The 24,956-nt window shown below is 44.1% G+C and overlaps 1 protein-coding gene, 1 long non-coding RNA gene and 1 pseudogene across 2 annotated transcripts; all 3 read left to right on the top strand.

Annotated features, from left to right (window-relative positions):
* Positions 1–321: 321 nt before the first annotated feature.
* Positions 322–24,592, top strand: LOC145516646 (uncharacterized). Its single transcript, XR_014061580.1, has 4 exons — positions 322–791; positions 8,211–8,334; positions 21,867–21,993; positions 22,526–24,592. It is a non-coding gene; the product is annotated as an uncharacterized LOC145516646 (long non-coding RNA).
* On the top strand, positions 9,849–12,442 carry MUC21 (mucin 21, cell surface associated). The gene is made up of 3 exons (XM_081519348.1): positions 9,849–9,873; positions 10,714–11,897; positions 12,254–12,442. Exons 1-3 carry the CDS (start codon positions 9,849–9,851, stop codon positions 12,440–12,442), a joined length of 1,398 nt encoding a protein of 465 aa, XP_081375474.1.
* Positions 19,555–20,100, top strand: LOC145516645 (histone deacetylase complex subunit SAP30L-like; annotated as a pseudogene).
* Positions 24,593–24,956: the final 364 nt, after the last annotated feature.

Here is a 24,956-nt window from a genome sequence, read left to right as displayed (position 1 = left end):
GTGTGGCAAGTCACACAAATGCTAGCCTCATCAACACGAGAGCAGCAGGAGCAAACTTGTAGTCTCACTAAGTCAGATTTATTGACTTGTTGCACCAAAGGAGACTGTACACTAGAGGGACTAAGGAGCTTCTTACCAACTAAGGAAGAGGCACTGTAGTGTTGAGGAAGGCATGGAGTTTGGGTGCAAGTTAAATGAAGCAGTTTTAATAAGCTTAGAACAAAGCAGGACTGTGTGTACAAGGATCCACAGCAACCGGAGACTGTGAAGTGGACCGGGTTTCCTTGGAAACTACAAAGTTACAAAGAGACCTGGAATGTTATTCAGAAAGTCTCATCACCCCTGGGGTAGGAATTCCAGGCTGCTTCTCTATGGCAGAGTAACTTAGATTCTCCAGATAAGAATGGGCTATTTCCTTCCTACTGATAAAATTTCAAATGGCAAATTTGCGATAGTCGATGATTTCACAGAACTAAATTTTTCATTGGCAAAATCATCGAAAGTGAATAAGCCACTCAAAGAAGGGGGCTGTTTTGATGCTTCACAGCTGCAGCTTGTCCTTGGGAAAAATACTCTTTTCATTGATCTTTGCATCTGGTTTGATCCACATTGTTATCCCAGCCTGGTGAACTGTAAGATAGACTGTTACCTTCTCCGTCAGATTTTTACTTTTTCACATAACATAATACAAAGGCCACAAGAGGGAGCAAAACAGAAAATATAAATGATAGATTATAGAGCAAGAAGTAGAAAAAAAGAAAACAAAGATGAAGTGGGGGCCCAAGAGAGAGGTAAGTACATGGGTCTATGTGGTGTGGATAGAGGCGAGGATAAAGGAAAGCACATCTTTTTTAAAAAAATAGCTGGATCTAAAACTGAGTATTAATTTTAATTCTGGAATTCCTAAAAGACAAAGCAAAAAGACAACTACACTATAATGTATTCCTTCTGCCAAACTAAAGACACAAGAGATTTCCTGAGAAGCAAGTTGCATTTCCAGAAAAAAGGCACTCTCAAAGAAATCAAGAAATTTATCACATAAATTCTGTAATGAGACAGTAGACTCATAATAGAGTCTATCTTCCACTATGATTTTGTAAAGGATCCAAAGCACATATAAAAAGGGGCATTTCTTAAATTGATCTTATCTAAAATCCAGCCCATTCAAGTTCTCCATTTCTCCTTTCAGGAGCAATATTTAAAATATTTACCAGCAGAATGGCACAGGCTTTGGTTTTGGTGCAGAGCCTGAGAAGAATCCTACTGTGTCAGGGTTATTTCCTCTGACTGACTGTGGCAAGTTCTGGGGTCCTGAGAGAAGGTCTTTGATTGGAGGGACTTTGCTCAGGGGGCTGTGTGCAGTGGTTATTTATCAACTAGTAGAGAAGTATTTTAATATTTTAACAACTGATATGACCTGACCTTTATGCACAGATCTGGGTTTAAGTCTAGAATGGAGTATGAAGCAGTATAAATTCAAAATGCCTTCTCTACGTCCGAATCCCGGTAATTTTAAGGTGATGTCTGGCTGTGATTTTCATTTTGGTACTCCCAGGTAGATCCTCAAGTGCGGCTGCCATTCATGTTGAACACGTACATCCAAGAGTGTGGCTATAAAGCTTTACATAAAATAACATTTAGCAGTAAAAAAAAAAAAAAAAAGCTGGAACTATGCACTAAAAAAAGGATCTTTAGAAAGGGATGAACATTTGGCCCCCAACAGATTTTTCACTATCATGGATATCCCCACGTGCTAATTCCTAGGATGAGAGTTAGGGGCTCTTTTCCCATTTTTATGATTTTACCTAAGTGAAAAGCAATTCACTTTTGTAGGTGCCTCTTGTGTGTGTATACGTTAGTCACTCAGTCATGTCTGACTCTTTGTGACCCCATGGACTGTAGCCCACAAGGCTCCTCTGTCCAGGGGATTTCCCAGACAAGAATACTGGAGTGGGTTGCCATGCCCTCCTCCAGGAGATCTTCCCGACACAGGCTTCGAACGTAGGTCTCCTGCGCTGCAAGGCAGATTCTTTACTGTGTGAGCCACCAGGGGTACCTCTTAGCACAGCTCAAATAAGTTGGACACACTAAGGGAGGATAACAAGAAAAAACCCTTTGCAAGGACAGAGCCCCAGAAACACCCATTCTTTCTTGTATAGGAGAGGTTTCTGAGCTTTGAGAGCTGACCTATTTGGAAGTCTAAAGCCCCCTACAGTTCTCTGGGGGTGGGAGAGGAGTGACAGCTGCAGGCCAGTGGCAGAAGGCATTTCTGCATTCTATTCTCCATCCTAGTTTTAACCCTTTAATATATCCCTCTTGTTTTATTTTTTAAAAACATATTTATACTTTCTGGGGACTTCCTGGTGGTCCAGTGATTAAGAATCCACCTTCCAATGCAGGAGAGGTGGGTTCAATCCCTGGTCGAGGAACTAAAATCCCACATGCCACAGGTTAACTATTATAAGCCCATGAGTCACAACTAAAGAGAAGCCTGTGCATCTCAACGAAGATCCAGTGCAGATGAAAAATGTAAAAAGATATATATATAATATATACTTTCCTTTTTTGGCAGTATGTATTCCTGAAGTAGACTTTAACGTGTGTAGGATGAGCCAGAGTAAATACACAATAAATAAATGAAAAATCCACACACCAGCCACAAATGGCTGGCATAATTTATACTCAACTTACTTGCATTACTTATTTCAGATTCTCTGATCCCTCCCAAAGGGGAGAACAAAATGTGACTTACCAGCCACGGACAATCCTCTAATTGTTTAAGGTAAAGATGTAATAATAATAACTAGTACTTTATTAACTGTGTACTAGGTGCGAGGTCCATGTCTAAAAGTGCAAGAAAGCGTTGTTTCTCCTTAATTCTGCTTACCCACCTTTGGGGCGTGTACTCTTATTATTCCATTTTACAGGCTAGGACACTGGAGCCAGAGACTAAAGGTGCTTGTTGAAGATCACAGGGTGAGGTGGTGACAGAACTGGGGCTCTAACCCAAGTCTGCTTCACAGGAGAGTCTGTGCTCTTACCTCAGTGTTTAAAGTTGGTTCTCCAACTTTTAGTTCTTAAAAAAAGATAAAAAGATAAAGAACGTTAAGATAAAGTTCCTTTATCTTAAAAAAAAAATGAAGTGTAACTTACAAGAAGTGCACAGATCTCAAGTGTACACCTTGATTAATTTAAAAATGTGTACACACCCGAATAACCACTAACCCATTCAAAATATTGAACATTCCTAGCATCTGAGTAGTTTCTGGTGTCTACTCCCTGGCAATACCTGCCCGACCAACTAAGTATTATTCTGACTTCTAATTTAGGAACTCTCATAAGTTTCTGTTTTTACCTGCCCTCATCAACATGTGACTTTCTTGGCTGATAAACACAATGAAAGCCTCCCTATTTCTGGGAGACTCTACTCTTGGCTGTGGATTTGCCAAGGGAGAGAGCAATGATAGTAGCATTCACATAGAGAATATGTAACTGCAGTAATCAGGAAGGCTGTTTTCTCAGAGATGCTGAAAAAAATAAATAAGAGGAAGAGAGACACACACAAAGAATGGATAAAAAGAGAAAATTTGTGATTTTGGGCAATCCAAGTTTTAATGATCTACAAGAAAAGGATTTAACTTTAATAATATATATTTTCTCTTTTATAAGAACTTTTAAGATAATTTTATTTATTTTTGTCTGTGCTGGGTCTTTGTTGCTGTGTGGGTTTGCTCTAGTTGTGGAGATCAGGGGCTACTCTCTAGTTATAGTGCTCGGGCTTCTCATTTCAGTGGCTTCTCTTGTGAAGCACAGAATCTAGTAGGATGCACGGACTTCAGTAGTTGCGGCTCCCAGGCTCTAGAGCACAGGCTCAATAGTTGTAGGCACGGGCTCAGATGCTCCGCAGAATGTGGGATCTTCTTGGATCAGTGATCGAACCTGTGTCTCTTGCTTTGGCAGGTGGATTCTTTACCACTGAGCCACCAGGGGAGCCCCTAGAAGGACATTTCTATCTCCCTGATAAAAAAGAGGCATTTACAACCTCCATGACCACAGAATTGGCATTGGTCTGGACCTTAACTCAGGATTGGGCTCTGGAATGTTCCATGGCCTAGAAAATGAACTGGTTCATGGAGGAGCATAGGCTCTGGACACAGGGTAGGCCATGGAGAGTGCCACGAATTGGTGAAGGACAGGGAAGCCTGGCATGCTGCAGTCCATGAGGTTGCATAGAGTTGGACACAACTGAGTGACTGAACAACAACCAAGGAGGTGGTTATGGTATGAATCCTGGAGGGAGTCAAAGACATGCAGGGAGCCATGACGAGGGGCATAAAGTTGATCACAGACAAGGCCACCAAGGAAAACTAAGAGGAATGGGGAGTGTGGACATAGACTGGATATGAGGGAGGCTTTGGAAAGGAAATATCGCAGAAGAAGGGGGTTACAGAGGAGAGGGGAGTGATTATAAAATGGGTCGAGATGGGCTTCCAATGGTCTTCAGAAAATTGGCCATGGAGATGGTCATGAGCAAGGTGAAAAAACAGAAAACAAGAGCCAGAGAAAAGACAGAGGTCACAGAGGCAGGACAGCCAGAAATACAGAGAGTGTTCTGGAGAAGACCTGCAGCCTCATCATATTTGGATATGAACTCAAATTAAGATACTTCCAAAGCTTCACCATAGTTCAGAACCTCTTAAGAAGTCACAGTGACCAACAGTGCACCAATTTCTCTTTGCTCTCGTAATGCACAAGTAATCACCTGTGCCTTTTTCAATTTTGAATTGTCTTTTATTTCCTCAGGACACAATATGACTGGCAGGAAGAAGGATAATATTACAGTTTAAAAAAACACAACTCGTATTTCTAGTGGCAAGATGACTTGTTCCTTGTTTATCTGTTTGAGCATTCTTTCTCTCCCCCCACATTTTCCCCTTTGTTACTGAGTGCTTACTACGTGCTAAGCATTGTACTAAGTAACTTTAAATGCACTATTATTTAACAAGTTTGAAACTTGTAATCTCAAAACAATCTTTTGAGAACTTCTACTTTTCTGGCAAGGTAGTGGACAGGATGCATTAACCACCCCTCTTAATGAAAGAAACAAACATTGCTGGATAAAATATTGAAAATAATCTTTGTAAATGTGTCAGTCACCTGGGTAGAAGCTATCAATCAGCTGGATAGATAGTAAGTAATATTTAGATCAACAACCAAGAGAATACAGAGACTCAGAGAGGCTGAGGAGAGCTTTGAACCAACCTTCATATTGAAGGCATTTATCATATTTAGTGAATTTAAACTTACCTTCTCACAGCTTCTTTGCACTTAAGGTACAGGAAACAAAGTCCAGGACCTACATAAGGTGTGGAGTCTAACAGGAGACTCTAAAGAAAGCTGAGACCTAAAAGGGTTAAAGCTTCAGTGTTGTGGTTAAACTAGAATGAAATTGTATTGCCCACTTTGCATATTGGCGGTTGAGACAAATGTTTTTCTCTAAACTTGACACTGAGTGGAGGGAGGTAAAAACCTCCCCTGAAAATTTGTAATTGCATGACAGTCTTCATTTGGGTTTGTAGCTTCAAATCATACAAACGGGGTAGACAGAAAGCCATCTTTGACCCACCCATATCCTCCATGTCTCCTTTATTTTGGGGGAGATTCTCACTCTCCACTCTTTTCCAAATGCTATATGACAAGTAAGGAGAAAATCACTGCCAGGTGCTACAATTAAAATCTCAAAATACACTTAGCATCTATATATCTATGCTTTTCCTTTGTCCTTTATTATTGCTTGCCTATTATGCACAAAACACTGTTGCTGCTGTTTAGTCGCTAAGTCATGTCCAACTCTTTTGCCACCCCATGGACTGTAGCCTGCCCAGCTTCTCTGTCCATGGAATTTCCCTGGCAAAAATACTGGAGTGGGTTGCCATTTCTTTCTCCAGGGGATCTTCCTGACCCAGGGATCAAACCCACGTCTCCTGCATTGGCAGGTGGATTCTTTACCTCCTGAGCAGTAAAGAGCCACCAGGGAAGCCCCCACTAAACACTGTGCTGTGCCTTTAAATACACCATCATTTATTTCTCAGAACAATCCAATGAAAACTTAAATGTCTGGCTCTATAATGGGCTCGCTGCCTTGACTTAATATACGCTGAAAAACTAAAGACAGTGGACTAAACTTCTTTTTAGATGTATCAGTGACTCAGCAGGACAATAAGGAATGCTAAAAGGAAAGACTAAAGTTAAAGTAGGAACCCAAGGAGTAAGGGGAATACTCAAGCCAACGTTTGCCCAACCAGTGAACTTAAGCTTCCGGTAGCACAGCCTCAGTCAGACTGACCCAAGTAAGGACTCTCTCGGTAGACCTTCACATAAAACTGAAACCTTCAGGGAGAGTGTAAAATCTAACCCACTCCTCCTCTAAGGAAATGTGAGCAAAATTGCCCACCTCTAAACTCAGTGAAGTGAAAGCAAGGATGGGGAAGTACCTTTTGAGAAATAATTTGTACACAATACTTAACACGGGTGCAGCCCCAAATCATGCAACCTTGGTAATTCAAAAGAGCTCAAGCCTATGATTTAATTTAAAGGAATGTTCAAGTGGTATTGCCTCCCTGTGCTTGGCAAAAACATGCAAATTCACTGTGGATGGTCAGAACTCGTTTTGGGTTTCAGAGGACTTACACACATAACAACACAAGAAAAATAAACTTATAGTCATAAATCTCAAAGCACTAATGAGGTACCACAAGTGAAAGCCAGAAAGAAAGAAAACAAAACAAATAGCAGGATCAGATCCACAAAATATCATATGTATTGTCATAGCTTTATGGTTGTCTACTAATATCCAATCTCCATCCTTGACAATAGAATTCTCAAGTTTTAGTTGAGCACATGTCCACCCAGCAAAGGACTATATATCTCAGTCTCTCTTGCAGCTTATTGTAGCTGAGTGACCATGTGTCTCCCTCCCCCAACAGAGTTGAGGTCTCCTGATGTGGTTCCCATGCTATAGCCTCCTGGGAGATGCTTCATTAAGGCTGATGAGAAGGAACATCTGAAGGGCCCCAGGGAGGAAATGCTCCTATGAATTACTCTGAAGACAAACAAGAAGGGAACCCCTATGGTTGAGAATCAAAAGGCGGCCCTTGGGGGTGGGGAGGGAAAGATTGGGAGTTTGGGATTAGCAGATAGAAACTATTATACATAGGATGGATAAAGAACAAGGTCTTACTGTATAGCCCAAGAAACTATATTAAATCATAGTGAAAAAGAATCTATATATCTGTGTAACTGAATCACTTTACAGCAGAAATTCACACAACATTGTAAATCAACTATACTTCAATAAAATTTTTAAAAGAGAGGGCCTATATCTACCCCTTCACCTGTTATGAATATGACAAGTAGTTTGTTCCTGCATATTCAACACTCTCTCCCACCCTCATCCCCCATGCTTCAGAGACCCCAAAGATAACTACATTGCCCATGGGTCTCTCTTTCCCTGTTCAGTCATTGTGCATTGTTGAGTGCCTACTGCATACTCAGCAATGTACCATCTGTCTTCTGCCTGTATCCCAGGAGCCCAGATCCCTAGTTACTACTCTCTTTGAAGTCTCATATTTTTTTGACTTGGAGATGTCGGGTCCTGCCCCCTCAGTTCAGTCTGTTAGGGTTTCTTTTATGTTAAAAGCAGACACACAGCACTTCGTGACTAGCAAACAAAGTCGTGAACTGGAACAGGTTTCTGACCCCTTTTTTGCCTCAAGGGTGGGTCCCTTCCACTCGAACAATCTTGATCTCCTTATCCAATTCTACTTCCTGCTCAAACCCAGCCCAGTGTCCTGCCTAGTGTGATCATATCATTCTCCTTTCTCACCTTCCTCTTGACCCCCAGTCTATTCCTTCCCAGACTCAGTATTGTTTTGTTACTTGCTCATAGGTTGAAAAACAGGTCAATTTTCCAACTCCTCCCTGACCTATATGAAGCTATAAAGGCCCCTGCAGCTTATCCATGATAAAGAAAGAGGCAACAACATCGTGTGAAGAAAGCTTAAGTAGCCCAGGCATCTCATCTCCCACCACTCAAGCTCAAGATTCTTTCCAAGAGCATATACTTAGGAGACCTAAGCTCTTGGAAGCTCCAGCCTTTATCTCTCCACCTTGAACTCTCCTTTCTCAAGATACTGTTCTTTGCCTTCTAGGTCTTGGCCACATCTGGGATCCAAGCACCTTGTTTACCAGCCACGAAGAAGAAGATCAAGATGCAGAAAAGAAACATTCACCTTAAGTATTGCTTACTGTTGCATCTCCTACTATTACAACATGGTGAGTGCTTTTCTTTAAAGGTGGGTGGTCTGTGAACTTTTGAGAGATTGTGGGAGATGATGATCACCACTAGGAACAGCTCTGGTTTTCCTCCATAGACTGAGGGTCATTTCACTCCAATCACTTCAGTCTAATAAGGTATCATCCAGGAGGCAGTCAAGCACAGTGCTTAGAACTGTGGACTTTGGTCTCCAGTTGTCAATGTTTGAATCATGGCTCCATCTGTTACCTACATACTTTAGGTTAGTTAGCTGCTTTGTGCCTCAGTTTATGCATCTATAAATGGCAATAATCCATGAGGTATGGCTAGAGGGCTAAATACTAATAACAAGAAAAATTGACTTATTTAAAAATATCCCTCTTCTATATTCTATAGACTTAATTTTTCTCCTGTCCTTAACCCTGATTCCCCAATCAGCCTAAGTCAGCCTCAGACCAAGGAGAAAAGGCTTTAAGAGTCAAAACTAACTCCCACTCTGTTCCACACTTCTGACACTCTATTAAACACTCCTTGGGCCATCTTCTATTGTGCAACTAGGAAGCATGACTTCTTAGAGAATCCTTTAATTTTTATGTTGGCTGTGCCACATGGCTTGCAGGATCTCAGTTCCCCAAAGAGGGAATGAACCTGAGCCATTCGGCAGTGAAAGTGCTGAATCCTAACCACTAGACACCAGGAAACTCCCTGAGAGTTCATCATTTTGAATCAAAATTAGCCCTCATAGAATTTTGACACATCTATTCTGTTCAAAACTTCTCAGATCAAATCCATTTCCTCTTTTACATATCACCCCTACTCTTGTTTATCTCAGTTGCTTTTTAAAATTATACCTTATGTATGTATATGTTTTTGGCTGTGCTGGGTCTTCCTTGCTATGAGCGGGCTTTCTCTAGTTACAGTAAGCGAGGGCTACTCTCTAGTTGCTGTGCTCAGGATTCTTACTGTGGTGGCTTCTCTTGTTGCGGCTTGAGGGCTCTGGAGTACACAGGCTTCAGTAGTTGTGGTACATTGGCTTAGTTGTGGTAAGTGGGCTGGCTTAGTTGCCCTGTGGCACCTGGAATCTTTCCAGACCAGGGATCGAACCTGTGCCCCTGCATTGGCAGGCACGCTCTCGACCACTGGACCACAAGGAAGTCCTCATCTCAGTTTCTTATTTAGTTTTACTCATGATTCTGATAAACTCCAATTTGTACTCCACTGCAGACTTCAGGGGGGAGCAGAGCTCTCCCCAAATAGAGCTAAATTCTAATCATATATTATATAGCTCAGTAGGTAAAGCATCTACCTGCACTGCAGGAGACCTGGGTTCAATTCCTCGGTTGGGAAGTTACCCTGGAGAAGGAAATAGCAACCCACTCCAGTATGCTTGCCTGGAGAATCCCATGGACAGAGGAGCCTGGCAGGCTACAGTTCATGGGATCCCAAAAGTCGGACACAACTTAGTGCTTTCTTTCTAATCCTATGTTAGTTCAAATAAGCTTGAGGGAAAAATACACCTGTGTGGGGTGAAGTGATGGGCACTCGGGTCCAAGTTAGTGGTAAAATGAACCAGAAATGAGATAAATCTTATCTGGGGAACCTGAGTGTCTTTGTCCTTCAAGGTAGAGAGGCAAAATACAGGCACAAACTTAACTCCACCTGAGCCTTCAGGAAGATGCAAATGCTTCCCTGTACCTGTAGATTTTGATTTGCAGACCTTCATCCTGGGAGATCTTTTATATTTCAGCTATATATAACTTGTTCTTTTCTAATCTTTCCTTGTGATAAGGAGCTCCTGGAACTTGAATACATATATAATCACCCAGATACCTAGTCCCATCTCAGATTCTGATTCATTTAGTCTGGAGTGGTTTGCCTAGAAATCTTTATTTTTAACAAGCTTCCCAGATAATTCTGATACAGATAGTTTCTGAATAACACTCAGAAATATTTTTCAAGAAAGAAGCTATACCAATTTAAAAATGAATTAACCAATATGTACATTTCACCTGGGTTCTACAATTCCTTTATAATACTTTTTATCTGTGTTAAATATTGTACAGCAGTTGATGGAATAAGCTCTTTCTCAGTGAAATTAGGTCATGTAACCCTGGTTTTAGAGGTGGATGTGGAGGATGACTTAGCTTGGTGGCTAAAAATGCAGATTCAATAGCCTGGGTTCAAATTCCTGTTCTACTACTTACTAGCTGTATAAACTTGGGCAAGTGTCGACATTTCTAAGCCTCAATTTTTTCATCTTAGCTGTTGATGATAATAATATCTATTTCATTGGGCTGTAGTGAAACATTAAATAGAATTATCCTGGCAATGAATTTAACCAGGCATTGAGCAGAAAGCATATATGCTCAATATATGTCATCATTTATAATTATCATTAGGCATAACCTCCAGTAATACTAGCACAGCTGTCAACAATGAATCCAGCCCAGCTTCCAGTGAACCCACTACAGCCACCACTGGATCCAATGCAACCTCCAGTGAGACTAGTATAGCCTCGAACACTGCATCCAGCACGACCCATGGTAGTCCTAGCACAGCCACTAATGCTGGATCCCAAGGGACCTCCAATGGATCCAGCACAACCTCCAGTACTGAACCCAGTGTGACCTCTGGAGGATCCAGCACAACCTCTGACACTGGATCTAGCATGACCTCTGGAGGGGCCAACACAACCTCTGACACTGGATCCAGCGTGACCTCTGGAGGGTCCAGCATAACCTCCAGCACTGGATCCAGTGTGACCTCTGGAGGGGCCAGCACAACCTCTGACACTGGATCCAGTGTGACCTCTGGAAGGGCCAGCACAACCTCCAGTACTGGATCCAGCGTGACCTCTGGAGGGTCCAGCATAACCTCCAGCACTGGATCCAGTGTGACCTCTGGAGGGGCCAGCACAACCTCTGACACTGGATCCAGTGTGACCTCTGGAAGGGCCAGCACAACCTCCAGTACTGGATCCAGTGTGACCTCTGGAGGGGCCAGCACAACCTCCAGTACTAGATCCAGCATGACCTCTGGAAGGGCCAGCACAACCTCCAGTACTAGATCCAGCATGACCTCTGGAGGGTCCAGCATAACCTCCAGTACTGGATCCAATGTGACCTCTGGAGGGTCCAGCATAACCTCTGACACTGGATCCAGCGTGACCTCTGGAAGGGCCAGCACAACCTCCAGTACTGGATCCAGTGTGACCTCTGGAGGGGCCAGCACAATGTCCAGTACTGGATCCAATGTGACCTCTGGAGGGGCCAGCACAACCTCTGACACTGGATCCAGTGGGACCTCTGGAGGGTCCAGCATAACCTCTGATACTGGGTCCAGCACAGCCTCCAGTGGGACCAGCATGGCCTCCAAAACTGGATCCAGTGCAACCACAGGAGGCTCTGATACGTCTTTTACGACTGGAACACACACAACTTTTAACAAAAGTAGCACAAGTGCTGGAACTCCAGTGGAGGAAGTGAAGCCCAGTGGGTCCCTGAAGCCATGGGAAATCTTCCTCATCACTCTGGTCTCAGTTGTAGTGGTCGTGGGATTCTTTGTTGGGCTCTTCTTCTGCGTGGTGAGTGCCTAATACGTAGGAAAGTGCCTGGGGGGAAGGAGTAGCAGGAACATAAGGAAATGAAGTGTGAATAGTAGGACCATCAAGTTAGGGGTGAGTAGGGAGGAAAGAAAGATCAGGAGAAAGGTTCTAAAGAGAAACAGCAAGTTAGAGGAACTAATCAATGTGCAGAGGAAACTATCGACTTGTGGGGAAAAGAGGGCAAAAGAAGAAATAAAGACTGTAAAGACTGGTGAAAGAACTACCATGTGAGGGAGATGGTTTAAAGGGGGAGAAGATTCCAGCAAGAGTCCCTGGTGAAGGCTTGCTGGGGGTGGGGGACCCAATTCTGAAAGGATTCTGCCTTCTTTTTCTAGAGAAACTCCCTGTCCCTGAGAAATGTCCTTGACACAGCTGTCTACCGCCCCCATGGCCCCAACCTCGGCCAGGGCCCTGGAGGGAATCAGGGAGCCCATCACAGGCCTAGGTGGAGCCCTGCCAGGTGCTGGAACAGACCCATATCCTCAGTAACCATGAAGATGAGAGAAAGTCACAGTGGGTTCTGAGCGGCTGAAGCCACGGAGCCACATTCCTCAGAGAGAAAGCCAGCCTGGGGGACCAGAGATCTGAGTGTCTTTTCATTCAGCCCCAGGAGCCTCTTCCCAGCTTCATTTGGGTCTCTGCCAGGCTTGGGGAAGACACTTCCTCTTTCTCTCTTGCTTTTACCAGATGTTGGAAAGAGAGTCTGTTGGTCTTTAAGCTAAGAAATAAACACATGAAATTAAATCACAGAGAGAACTTGTGTGTGCACATGAGTGGGTATCTGCCTCGCTGAGTTGAATCTCCCAGTTGTATGAGAGAACCCCATGCTGGAATCCACTTGGCATTCAGAATCTCCGTGGTAAAATTTGGACACCTTATTCATATCTGTCCCCTTTTTCTAATCTTTTTTGCCCCAAGCAGTAACCCTATGTCCACAAGACTCTCCCAGACTGACAGAACTGAATTGGGAGAGATGAGAAAGGAGGGCAGCTGCCAGGATCCTACAGGCTCATGGGATTAGGCCTGTGGTTCATAGAGATTACATTATAGCACATGCAGAATCCAGAGCATGACAGGTAGTGGTTTCCTGTGGGCAGGGCGGCGTCACTCAAAGTCGCGGTATCCAGGCCATTTACATTTGTTCTGACTTGGATTACTTGTCAGAGTAAAGGTGCTAGTTGATACTTTCCCTCTGAGAGTGCTGCCTTTGGAAGCAGAAAGTGCTTCCTATTTTTATTGAGGGAAAGACTTCCTGACTTTACCAAGAGGCTCATGGCAGGAACATCTGGGGTAAAGCCGAGATTCTCATGAATTCCCCTTCCACAGGGACTGCACATACCCCTTTCAAGGTCTAGGATAGAAGGCTACCTGATCCTACAGGTCTTGGAAGACAGAGAAGAGCTGTGTTGAAAAAGACTAGTGGCTCTGAATCCATGAGGCAGTGACAGGGCTTCCACCTGGGACAGAGCGCTCAGGAAAGAACTAGCAAGTTGTTGGTGGGTTCACCCCAACTCACAGTGGGAACTGCTCTGCCTTCCACCACTCACTGGGTTTCTCAAGTGTCAGCAAACCAGACAGTTGATTTTAATCAATGAGGCCATGATGAGCCATACGCAGGCCCACCACCACCACCACCCCCATCCTCTTACCTAAACAGACCCAGCAACCAGAAGGAGAAGCTGAGTTGAACCCCCTAGAAAGTTGCCTCCCACTGGTGTGAACTGGGGGAAGTATAATGTGAAAAATGTGAAAATAAATGTGATTGGGGAATTATTTAAAGGTAGTCCATTTAAATAATTAAAAATTGCAAAACATGCACTTTCACATTTAAATTGTAATAGACAAATTTAAGGAAGCTGGCTGAGAATAAAATTAATTATCTGGAAGATCAAGTGGGAAAAGTAGCTCAATTAGACACAACAAATCAGAGAAAGTCACCCAGAAAATGGAAGACACTTAGAGGATTGATTCAGGAGGACTACCACATGAGTAGTAAAGTTCAAAACAGAGAAAAAAGGAAGAGATAGACCAGAGGGAGTAAAAGAACAAGAGGGAAGAAAGAATTTAGTCTGCAGTTTGAAAGGGCTTATTAATGACTGTAAATATACTAAACCCCATCCAGTTCAGTTCAGTTCAGTCGCTCAGTCGTGTCCGACTCTTTGCGAACCCATGGACCACAGCACGCTACATTTCCCTGTCCATCACCAACTCCCGGAGTTTACTCAAACTCATGTCCATTGAGTCGGTGATGCCAGCCAGCCATCTCATCCTCTCCCGTCCCCTTCTCCTCCCACCTTCAATCTTTCCCAGCATCAGGGTCTTTTCAAATGAGTCAGTTCTTTGCATCAGGTGGACAAAGTATTGGAGTTTCAGCTTCAGCATCAGTCCTTCCAATGAATATTCAGGACTGATTTCCTCTAGGATGGACTGGTTGGATCTCCTTGCAGCCCAAGGGACTCTCAAGAGTCTTCTCCAATACCACAGTTCAAAAGCATCAATTCTTTGGCACTCAGCTTTCTTTATAGTCCAACTCTCACATTCATACATGACAATGGGAAAAGCCATAGCTTTGACTAGATGGACATTTGTTAGCAAAGTAATGTCTCTGCTTTTTAATATGCTGTCTAGGTTGGTCATAGCTTTTCTTCCAAGGAGCGAGCGTCTTTTAATTTCATGGCTGCAGTCACCATCTGCAGTGATTTTGGAGCCTAAGAAAATAAAATCTGTCACTGTTTTCATTGTTTCCCCATCTATTTGCCATGAAGTGATGGGACCAGATGCCATGATCTTAGTTTTCTGAATGTTGAGCTTTAACCCAACTTTTTCATTCTCCTCTTTCACTTTCATCAAGAGGCTTTTTAGTTCTTCTTAGCTTTCTGCCATAAGGATGTTATCATCTGGATATCTGAGGTTATTGACATTTCTCCCAGCAATCTTGATTCCAGCTTGTGCTTCATCCAGCCCGGCATTTCTCATGTTGTACTCTGCATATAAGTTAAATAAGCAGGGTGACAATATACAGCCTTGATGTACTCTTTTCCCAATATGGAACCAGTCAGTTGTTCCTTGTCCGGTTCTAACTGTTGCTTCTTGACTTGCATACAGATTTCTTGGGAGGCAGGTCAGGTGGTCTGGTAGTCCCATCTCTTTAAGAATTTTCTACAATTTGTGGTGATCCACACAGTCAAAGGCTTTGGCATAGTCAATAAAGCAGAAATAGATATTTTTCTGGAACTCTCTTGCTTTTTTGATGATCCAACAGATGTTGGTAATTTGATCTCTGGTTCCTCTGCCTTTTCTAAACCCAGCTTAACATCTGGAAGTTCACCATTCACATACTGTTGAAGCCTGGCTTGGAGAATTTTGAGCATTACTTTGCTAGTGTGTGAGATGAGTACAATTGTGCAGTAGTTTGAACATTCTTTGTCATTACCTTTCTTTGGGATTGGAATGAAAACCGACCTTTTCCAGTCCTGTGGCCACCACTGAGTTTTCCAAATTTGCTGTCATATTGAGTGCAGCCTTTAACAGCATCATTTTTAGGATTTGCAATAGCTCAACTGGAATTCCATCACTTCCACTAGCTTTGTTCATAGTGATACTTCCTAAAGCCCACTTGACTTTGCAAACCGCATTAATATATCTATTTTAAACAGATGAACTATATGCGATATAAATTATATATCAATAAAGCTGTAAAAATATTACCCAGCAGGCATAACTTGTGACTAAAAATTTTGATTTCCAAAGATAAACAGCAATAGGCACTTCAAGATAGAGAGAAATGAAAAGGGAGGGCACCATAGTGAGTAACTCAGCTTGTGGTTAATTCACATAGTTATGCTGTGAACATCTCATTATTCCCAGCAACTGGAGTGTGTATGTAGGGTTAAGAAGCATCATGACTCAACTTTCATGGTGGGATCCACTTACATGATCGAAACACATTTTAACCTGACAAAACCCCAGCTCACCCAGCAGGTTTGACCCAAGTAGAGGTCTAGGCAGTGGATGGGATTAAGCACTTTCGCACTGCTGGCCTAGCACAATGATCTTTAAATGGAGTCTGTGCATACTCTTGGAGGTATATGAAGGCTTCTAAAGAGCGTTATGCAGGAGTGGGGTGTCTTAACAGGTGGGAATCATCTTCCCAATTTTCAACTTCCATATGGGGTTTTTTTGCCTGTGGTCAAAGCATCAGCTAGTTATACTTTTCTAGTTCCCCTTCTACAGCCACCCACCCTTTACCTTCCAGCCCCTATATTACTATGGTGCATTTCCCTGGGGTGCAGAAAATTCCAAGGTGCAGACTTCCCTGTTGGTCCAGTGGTTGAGAATCTGCCTGCCAAAGCAGGGGGTGCAGGTTGAATTCCTGGTTGGTGGACTAAGATGCCACATGTCGCAGAGCAACTAAGCCCAGGTGCCACAAGAAAAGATTCCACGTGATGAAATGAAGATTCCATGTGTTGCAACTAAGACTCGATGCAGCTAAATAAATAAATATATTTTTGAAAAGTCTACAAATATTAAATGAAGGAGAAAAGAGAACCCTCCTACACTGTTGGTGGGAATGTAAATTGGTACAGCCATAATGGAAAACAGTATGGAGGTTCCTTAGAAAACTGAAAAGAGTTACCATATGATCCTGCAATCCCACTCTTGGGCATATATCCACAGAAAACTCTGATTCAAAATGATACACGAACCCCAATATTCACAGCAGCACTATTTACAACAGCCAAGACATGGAAGAAAACTTCCATGGAAGACATGGAAGATAACCACTGACAGATAAATGGATAAAGAAGATGTGGTATATATATATATACAATGGATTATTGCTCAGCCATAAAAAAAATAATGAAATAATGCCATTTGCAGCAACATGGATGGTTCTAGAGATTATCATATTCAGTGAAGTTAGTCAGACAGAAAAATACAAATATCATATGATAGCACTTATATGGCTTCCCAGGTGGCTCAGTGGTAAAGAATTTGCCTGCCAATGCTGGAGACCCAGGTTTGATCCCTGGAATGGGAAGACTCCTTGGTTTGGGGCTTCCCTGGTAGCACAGTCAGTAAAATATCTACCTGCAATGCAGGAGACCCAGGCTTGATCCCTGGATTGGGAAGATCCCCTGGAGAAGGAAATAACAAGCCACTTCAGTATTCTTCCCTGGGATATTCCATGGAGAGAGAAGACTGGTGGGCTGCAGTCCACGGGGTTACAAGAGCTGGACACAACAGAGAGACTAAACCACCATCACCAAGAGCCAGGTACCAGACAACTAAAGACCACCCCTATTGCCCAAGCCTGCTGAAATTATTCATAGTAGCCAATCCTAAATATATAGAGCCTAAAAAATGGCACAAATGAACTTATTTACCAAACAGAAATAGACTCACAGACTTATGGTTACCAAAAAGACAGTCAGGGGGAGGGAGATATATTAGAAGTTTGAGATTAACATATGCATGGTACTATATATAAAAAAAAGTAAACAACAAAGGACCTCCTGTATAACACAGGGAACTATATTCAATATCTATAATAATAACAATACAGTATAATCTATAATAGAAAAGAATCTGGAAAAGAATATGTATAATATATATATTATATATATATATTACTGAATCAAATTGCTGTACACTTGAAACTGAAACAACATTGTAAATTAACTATACTTCAATTTTAAAAAGTCCTCAAGGTGGGAAAAACTTGGAAAAGGACAAACCATTCATTTTTGTACCTCTGACTTTTTAATCTAGATCTTCTACAATACATTTGCTGTGCTTTGCTTTGCTTACTGTTGTTAATTTCAAGTTCAGTTTCAGTAAAATAAATACCTGAAAAAAAGTGAGAGTTTGTGATTTTAGTCAACCAACCAGGTGGATTGTGAAATGTGAGAGGATTACTCTCTTAAAATATTCACATCTTTCTCTTTTAGAGGGATACTCTTCTGCCTCTGAAAAACACTTATTATACCCATGATTTTGGCCTGGGCCCACTGTTCTGCAGCCTTGACAATAAACTGAGTCATGGAGGGGCCTGTGGCCTTGGCCATGAAGAAAGCTACAATGTGGCCCATGAATTGAGTCACAGTCATGAAGGTGATTGTGAAAATGAGTCATCAGGGTTTCTACTGAAGAGGCCATGATGAAAACCACAGGCTTGGGGCCACGAACAAAACCATGGAAGAGGACACACCAGTGACAGCCACAGAGCAGATCTTAGTGGAGTCATTGGAGAGGGCATGGCCATAGATGCTGGGGAGTGGGAGACATTTTAAGGGAGGAAACCTCAATGGAGAAGAGGATCATAGAGGTGAAGACAAAGAACCATGATGAGGGAGTGAGTCATGATGGAAGACCAGAATGCTCCCAGGGAATAGCCACAGGTCATAGCCTGTGTCAAGGACAAGAATAAGCAAAGCCTTCTCATGTCTGACAACCAAAGTTACAGTGTTGGAGCAGAGTGTTGTTTCAGAAGAGACTCATAGCTTCATCAGGCTTAGCAATGATGTCAAGTAAGTATGTTCCCAGGGCTCTCCTCATAACTTAGAATTCTAGGATCAAGGAAGTTGCTTGACTGGGTATTGGGATGGGCACAGTAACAACTCTTATGGTCACTGCTTCCCCATCTTTCCTCAAGTCAGTTCATTTCAGTGCCCTCCAGAGCTTGACTTTGTCTTTAAGAAGGGTCTGCCTCCCTTCTTGTGTCTCCTCCAGACGTTGTGTGATGAAGAAGAAAATTACTAGCCACTCTAAGAAATAAACATACTCTAAGAAATAAAAGTTTATTAATGCATGTTGTATCTAGATGAAATGGTTATCTTTTTAACTTTGTGTTTGTTTTGCTATCATTTTTCTTCTGAGTGACTTCTACGATTTTTTTTTAGTATACCATCATTTAGTCCTCACAGCAACCCCATGAAGTTCAAATTATAATCCCTGTTAAGTAGATGAGAAAAATGTCACTCATAAAAACGGCTAAGGTGCGGAGCCTTGGGCGGGCGGAGGCCGGCCGGCCCGGGCACTGCCTCGGGACTGGACTCGGGCCTCAGGGTGTAACCGAGACGCTGCAGGGGTGGGGCGGCTAGACGAGTAGCAGGTGACCGGGCGCCACGGGTTCGCGGCCAGGCGCCGCGCAGGGAGGCCGCGCCACCCCGGGGGAGCTGCTCGGCGGCGAGTTTGCCTCGCAGCTGAAATAAGGGGGGAGCCGGTGGGGTGAGCCCTCAGAACCCTCTGGCAACCAGGGCCCGGAGTCTTCGGGGAGCAGCTGCTTCCTGGGACGCCCGCCTGGACGTCCCCCGGAAGGGTAACGGTTCAGGGCCCCTGGCATAAGGCGCCTCAGGGAGACTCCCGGGGGGGCCCTGCAAGACGCGGGAGACCACCCCCGGGCTGCGAGCAGGCAGAAAGGGGCTCGGTGGAGACGCGATTGGGGAACCGAAGGAGCCGGAGCGCGGCGGCGCGGGGCCGGGCCTCCCGCGAGTGGGGCTGGGCAGCGCCTCGGCTGGAGACGGGCTCTGGGACCCTCTTGTGCGGGGGGCCTCGGCGACCTGCCCCTCGGGGAGCACGGCTACGGAGTGGCCTAGGGGACCTTCCCCCAGAGAGGCCGGCCCGGGACGAGGAGATGAACGGCTTTAGCACCGAGAAGAACTGCCGTGAAGGGCCCCCCGCCGTCCCCGCCGCCGCCCAGGGCTACCGCCTGAGCTGCCTCCTCATCGAGGGCGGCAAGCGCTGGGTCCCGCCCGAGGGCAACGCCTCCTTCAAGGAGAGTCCAGAAGAGCATCTCACAGAAGAAACTCAAGCTGGACATCAACAAGAGCGTAAGGCACCTGTATGTTCGCGATTTCCACAAAAATTTCATCCAGAGTGTACAAAATAAAAGGCAGATGAAGCCAAGTGACGATGGCGGAGATTCTCCTGAGCACGACACAGACACTCCTGAGGTTGATCTGTTCCAGCTGCAGGTGAACACTCTACAACGTTATAAACGACACTACAAACTGCAGACCAGATCAGGCTTCAATAAGGCCCAGTTAGCAGAAACTGTCAGCCAACACTTCAGGAACATACCTGTGAATGAAATGGAGACCCTCACTTTCTTCATCTACATGGTAAGAGTAACAAGAATTGACTGGACCAGAAGTCAGAGGGTGGCAAGCAGCTTGAGTGATGATGAAACACACCTTCAAGGAATGAAGTATGATGCTTAATACACAGCTGGCATCTGCTCCATTTAAGTCCATGATGACTGCTAAATTTTATTGTAAATAAAAAAGTTTGAAAGATGAAAAAAAGAAAACCAGCTAATATATCAGTAAACCTGCGCAGTAAGACAAGTCCTGTTACTTCAATATGTTGTAGAGAAAAATCATCTTTCTACTTAGAAGTGTTCCTGGGATTTTTACCTGAGATCCCAGTACCAACTTGTTACTGACCACACTCTTCATCCATCCCCACATGGGACTTCCCATCACAGACAGTGGGCAGATCAACAACCAAGGCCTTTCCTAGGACATCCTAGAATCTGTTTCCTCCCACCCAATACCTCATTTTCTACCACAACCCATTCTCTTCCTGCTTTTAAAACTCAGTCATTCACAGTTCTTTTCTATCTTAGATATAAGCTCCAAAATAACACAAATTTGTTTTGTTTACTGGAGTATGAAGTCTGACACATAGTAGGAAATCACTGAATATTCGTGGGGTGAATATACATCTCCTGCTTGTCAGCTCACTTCCCTCCAGCTTCACAGGCAATGAATATTCTTTCACCCAAACATCTAAAGAATCTGAAATGGGGGGATTCCCTAGCGATTCAGTGGTTAGAACTCCATACTCTCACTCCAAGTCCTCAGGTTTGATCCCTGGTTGGGAACAAAATCCCATAAGATGCCCGGCCTCCCATAAAAAAAAGAATCTGAAATGGTTCCTCTACCAGAAAACCTCCGTGGCTGGAGCAGGTGGAGACAGCTTGCTTTGATTACACATAATATCAAATTAAAACTCCCATAGAATCCTTCCCGGTTTTTTTGCCATGAACTGTGAATGAAGGCACTGTCAATCTCCTTAGCCCCATTACTGTCTTTGTTTTATCCTCCTCCTCCAGCTGTCTTTGTTTCATTTCTGCTGGTCTCATCTACCGTCTAAACAAAGTGGTAATGTGCCCTCAGCTCCCTGGCAAACTGGCACTGTCCTAAGTGTAGTAATTTCTTTGATCATTCCGCTTGTCTGGCATGCAGCACTGATGAGAAGAACCAACTGAAGTTCCTGGGGTGGATAAGTTAACATATCATCCGGATATGTTAGTCTGGATGATACTGGACAATGAGATTCACAGTGACAGTGAATCTCATTTTATGTGTCCTCCCAACTAAGTTCTGTTCATCAAGTCTTTCTTCTTACACCCTCTGCCCTGCCCAGTCATCCCAGTTACTCAGGACTTCTCCCCAGGAAGCAAGGTCTTGAGCTGAACAGATTTTTAGCCCCATCTGTGCCTCACAGGAGTTCCCTTCACCATGACAATTTGATCCCCTTGAACTGTACAACTTCCTGCTCCTCCCCAGGCCCTGCCTAAGGGGATCACGTCATCCTCCATTCTCATGCATCTCCTGGCCTCTACAGCCCTCTTCTCTGAGCTCAGATATTCTGTTACCTGCCCATAGCTGGAAGAACAACAGGTCAGGTACCCAGCCCCTGCCCAGCCCCGATGATACTATAAAGACCTTCTTTGAAAGAGAAAGTAAGAGGTGACATTCTGTGGCGGAATCCTAAGGGACCAGGCATCCAGTCTGCAGCCCCAGGTGCCCCCTACTGGTGTTTTTCCTTGGGTTGAGGACCCATTCTTTGGAGACCCAAACTCCCAGCACTCCAGCCTCAGATCTCCACCTTGAGATTCTTTAGAAAGAAGAATCTCAGAATTTTTTCTTTCCATTCTAGGCCTAATCACATCTGGGACTCAGGAAACCTCCGTTCCAGGCGTGGCAGGCAGAGTATCTTAAGATGAAGGAAAAAGCGTTTTCCCTTGAATGCTGGCTGTTCTTTCATCTACTACTTTTAGGAAATGGTGAGTGATATAATCTTGAAGTCTGACTAAGGTTTGGGGAAAATATTGTCCAGTCCTGGCATGCACACTCCGCCTGTTGGCTCTCATTCTCATCAAAGAAGTAAGGACAGATATTTTGCTTTATTCTCTTCCATCCAACCTAGCCTTTGCTCTCTATTCTGTTCCCAGTAACAACTCTTCTGCCCAGAAGTCTGGGCTATTTCCTCTATAATAAATCAACCCTAAGGACAGATGCTTTGGAGTTGGAAGGTATCTTAATGTCTGACCACCCGCAGTAGGCAGGAACCCATTTCCAACATCCCAGACGGTGGTCACCTAGTCTCTAATTAAGCTTGTAAGTGTTCCACACTCACACAGATTGAATTCTTTCTAGAATTTGCCCCATTGTGACTTTGACTCATCTGTTTATGCCCCTGAACAAAAAAAATCTATTCCCTCTCCATAGGCCAACTTCTCATCTCAATTTCTCACTTAGTTTCTCTCTCTCTCTCTCCCTCTCTCTCCCCCCCCCCTCTCTCTTTTGCATTTGCAGGATTTTAGTTCCCTGACCACAGATTGAACCCACGCCCTTGGCACTGAAAGCACAGAGTCCTAAGCACTGGATCGCCAGGAAATTCCTCTTTTTCCTCTTGACCCTGATCATAACCCTAATCGGAGGCATTAACAAGGAATTTTGGGATTCTTCTTCTAAATCTAAATTTGTGATATTTATGTTAGTCCAGATGATACTATGAAAGGAATAAGTAAGAGGAAGAAAACCACATCCCAGCAGGAGAACAGAGCCATAGATGAGGTGAGGGTATATAGGCACCTGGGAGGCCAAGAGCTTGGTTGTTGTTGGGATGGAAAATCGGAACAGGTTAGGAAAGAGACATGAAATAGAGGGAAAAAGCACAAGCCTCATCTTAACGCTCACTCACTAAGTAAGGAAGTTGGGTCCCTTCCCAGAATCCTGGGAGATCTTATCATTTCTGGCTACCTGAAGCAAGTTCTCTGCCAGGCCAAGTGTCAAGGTCACTTGGGGTCCCATGCCTGGCAGCTCCCAAGCTTTTGTGTGCATAAGAATTACCTGATAGTAGTGAAAATACATACTATTTCCCCTCCCAAGCCTCCACTTGATTATTTCTCCCCTGGAAGACAGGTACAATTCTGTTTGGAGAGTAGCTTAATATATACACGTGTATACACACATGGACCCTTCAACTAGCTCTTTTATGTTCCTTATCTGAAAAGTATCATGGATAGTTAGAGAAGGAATAATACCTGTGACCTCAGGTCATGTGACTTCCCAGGTCATGTGACCTAGGATGTGGAATACACAGGTTAAGGGCTGAAGCTAGTGTCAATCGGCCTTGGTTTAAATTCCTGTTCCATGACCTGCTAGCTGTCTAACTTGGGACCAGGCTTAACTTCTCTAAACCTCAATTTCTCTATCTACAAAATGGGAGTGTTAGAAGTTCCTATCTCATGGAGGTATTGTGAGTATTTGAAGTACCAATTCATATGTGGCACTTAGAACAACACCTGGAATATAGTCATTATTCAATAAATGATAGTTATTATTGCTATTGACTGTGTGGCTGAGCACGTGTGTATGTGTGCGCGCACACACACACATTATTGCCGTTGGTGGTAGTAGTAGTTGCAGAATCAAACAAAACTTCCAATGGAACTAACCAGCCATCCTTTATTAATAAGCTGTAACTTCTACTGCTAACACTACAACCACCTCCCTTGGATTGACCACACTATCCAGTGGAACTGACACAACCACTACCATCTCCAGTGTCACCAGCTCAAGTACTGCTCCGCCAAGGGAAGAGGAAAACCCTAGCGGACACCTGAGGCCAGGGGAGGTCGTCCTAGTTACTCTGGCCTCAGTTGCGATGACTGTGATTCTCCTCACTGGGATTCTCTTCTATTTTGTGAGTGTCTGATGTGTAAGAAACCCCTTTTTTTCTGAGGGAAAGAGAGCAGGGAAGTCAGGGAGGAACTAGGCAAGAGACAGCAGGGTGACTGCGGGAATAATGGGATAAGAAAATCAGGAAAGACAGAAATAGCAGGTTAGAGTCAGCAAGAGAGAGGGTCAAAAAGCCAAGACATTCAGAGGAAAGTGATGAGGGGAAGACGGGAGCCAAAGAAATATGAGGAGGGGGTGAGCACTGGAGGAGGGGGACAAGACTCTGAAACTACTCAGCTTCTTGTCTTCTAGAGAAACTCTCCACACCTAAGAAACCTCTTCAACGTAGATCTCTTGCCGCCCCCACTGCTGTGCCCTTACAGCTGTTATGAAGTCCCAGAAGGGTCCAGGGCGACCGTAACTGACTTCAGAGGAGAGCTGTTTTCTCCTGCAGCCAGGGAGCTGACTGGGAGACTAGCGTGGCCCTGAGCGTCCTTGAAGGCAGAAGAACCAGAGTCCTCGGGGGCAGAGAGGCTGCTGACCTGGATCTAGAGGTTAAGTGCCCTCTTGTTCCTGCTCCTCCCAACTTTTCTTCAGCCTCTGAAAGTCCTCCTTCCCAGCTTGATTCTTCCAACAAAAGGAGGCTGTAGCTGTGACTGAATTGTTGAAAAATGCATCTAATATATGTGGAACCAGACACTGTGGGTGTGTGTTTATACATTGCTGTGAATAAAGGTTCCTAAAGACCCTTCTTCCCTATGTTCTCCCAGCTCTCGAATCCCTAGAGTGAAATCCAGACTGTATATTTATCTCCTCTTCTTCCCCATTCCCTGAAAGTCTCCAGGCTGATGGAAGAATGGAATCAGGAAAGGGTGGGGGGAGAAAGTGCTGGGTTTCACAGGTTTGTGTTGCACAATCAGAAAACAGTTTCTGTCGAGTTCAGAGCACGAGTTCACACAGATAGTGAAGCAGAGAAGGTGTTGCTAATGGGGCTGCCCCTAGAGGTGGCACACTGCCTGGTTCCCTGGCAACACAGGTCTGCTCTTCACCGGAAAGACAGGTG

This window comes from Giraffa tippelskirchi, chromosome 8 (assembly GCF_054371585.1).
Source record: "Giraffa tippelskirchi isolate mGirTip1 chromosome 8, T2T-mGirTip1v1.2.pri, whole genome shotgun sequence".
NCBI classification, from domain to species: Eukaryota; Metazoa; Chordata; class Mammalia; order Artiodactyla; family Giraffidae; genus Giraffa; species Giraffa tippelskirchi.
The sequence above is the reverse complement of the archived record's forward strand: the minus strand, read 5'-3'. Positions and strand labels throughout refer to the sequence as shown.

Excerpts from the sequence above, each read along its gene's own strand:
- MUC21 (XM_081519348.1), top strand. The coding sequence starts at position 9,849 with ATGGGCACTCGGGTCCAAGTTAGTG. Across the intron at positions 9,874-10,713 it reads CACTCGGGTCCAAGTTAGTG|GCATAACCTCCAGTAATACT; the intron begins GTAAAATGAACC and ends AATTATCATTAG. Across the intron at positions 11,898-12,253 it reads TTGGGCTCTTCTTCTGCGTG|AGAAACTCCCTGTCCCTGAG; the intron begins GTGAGTGCCTAA and ends TTCTTTTTCTAG.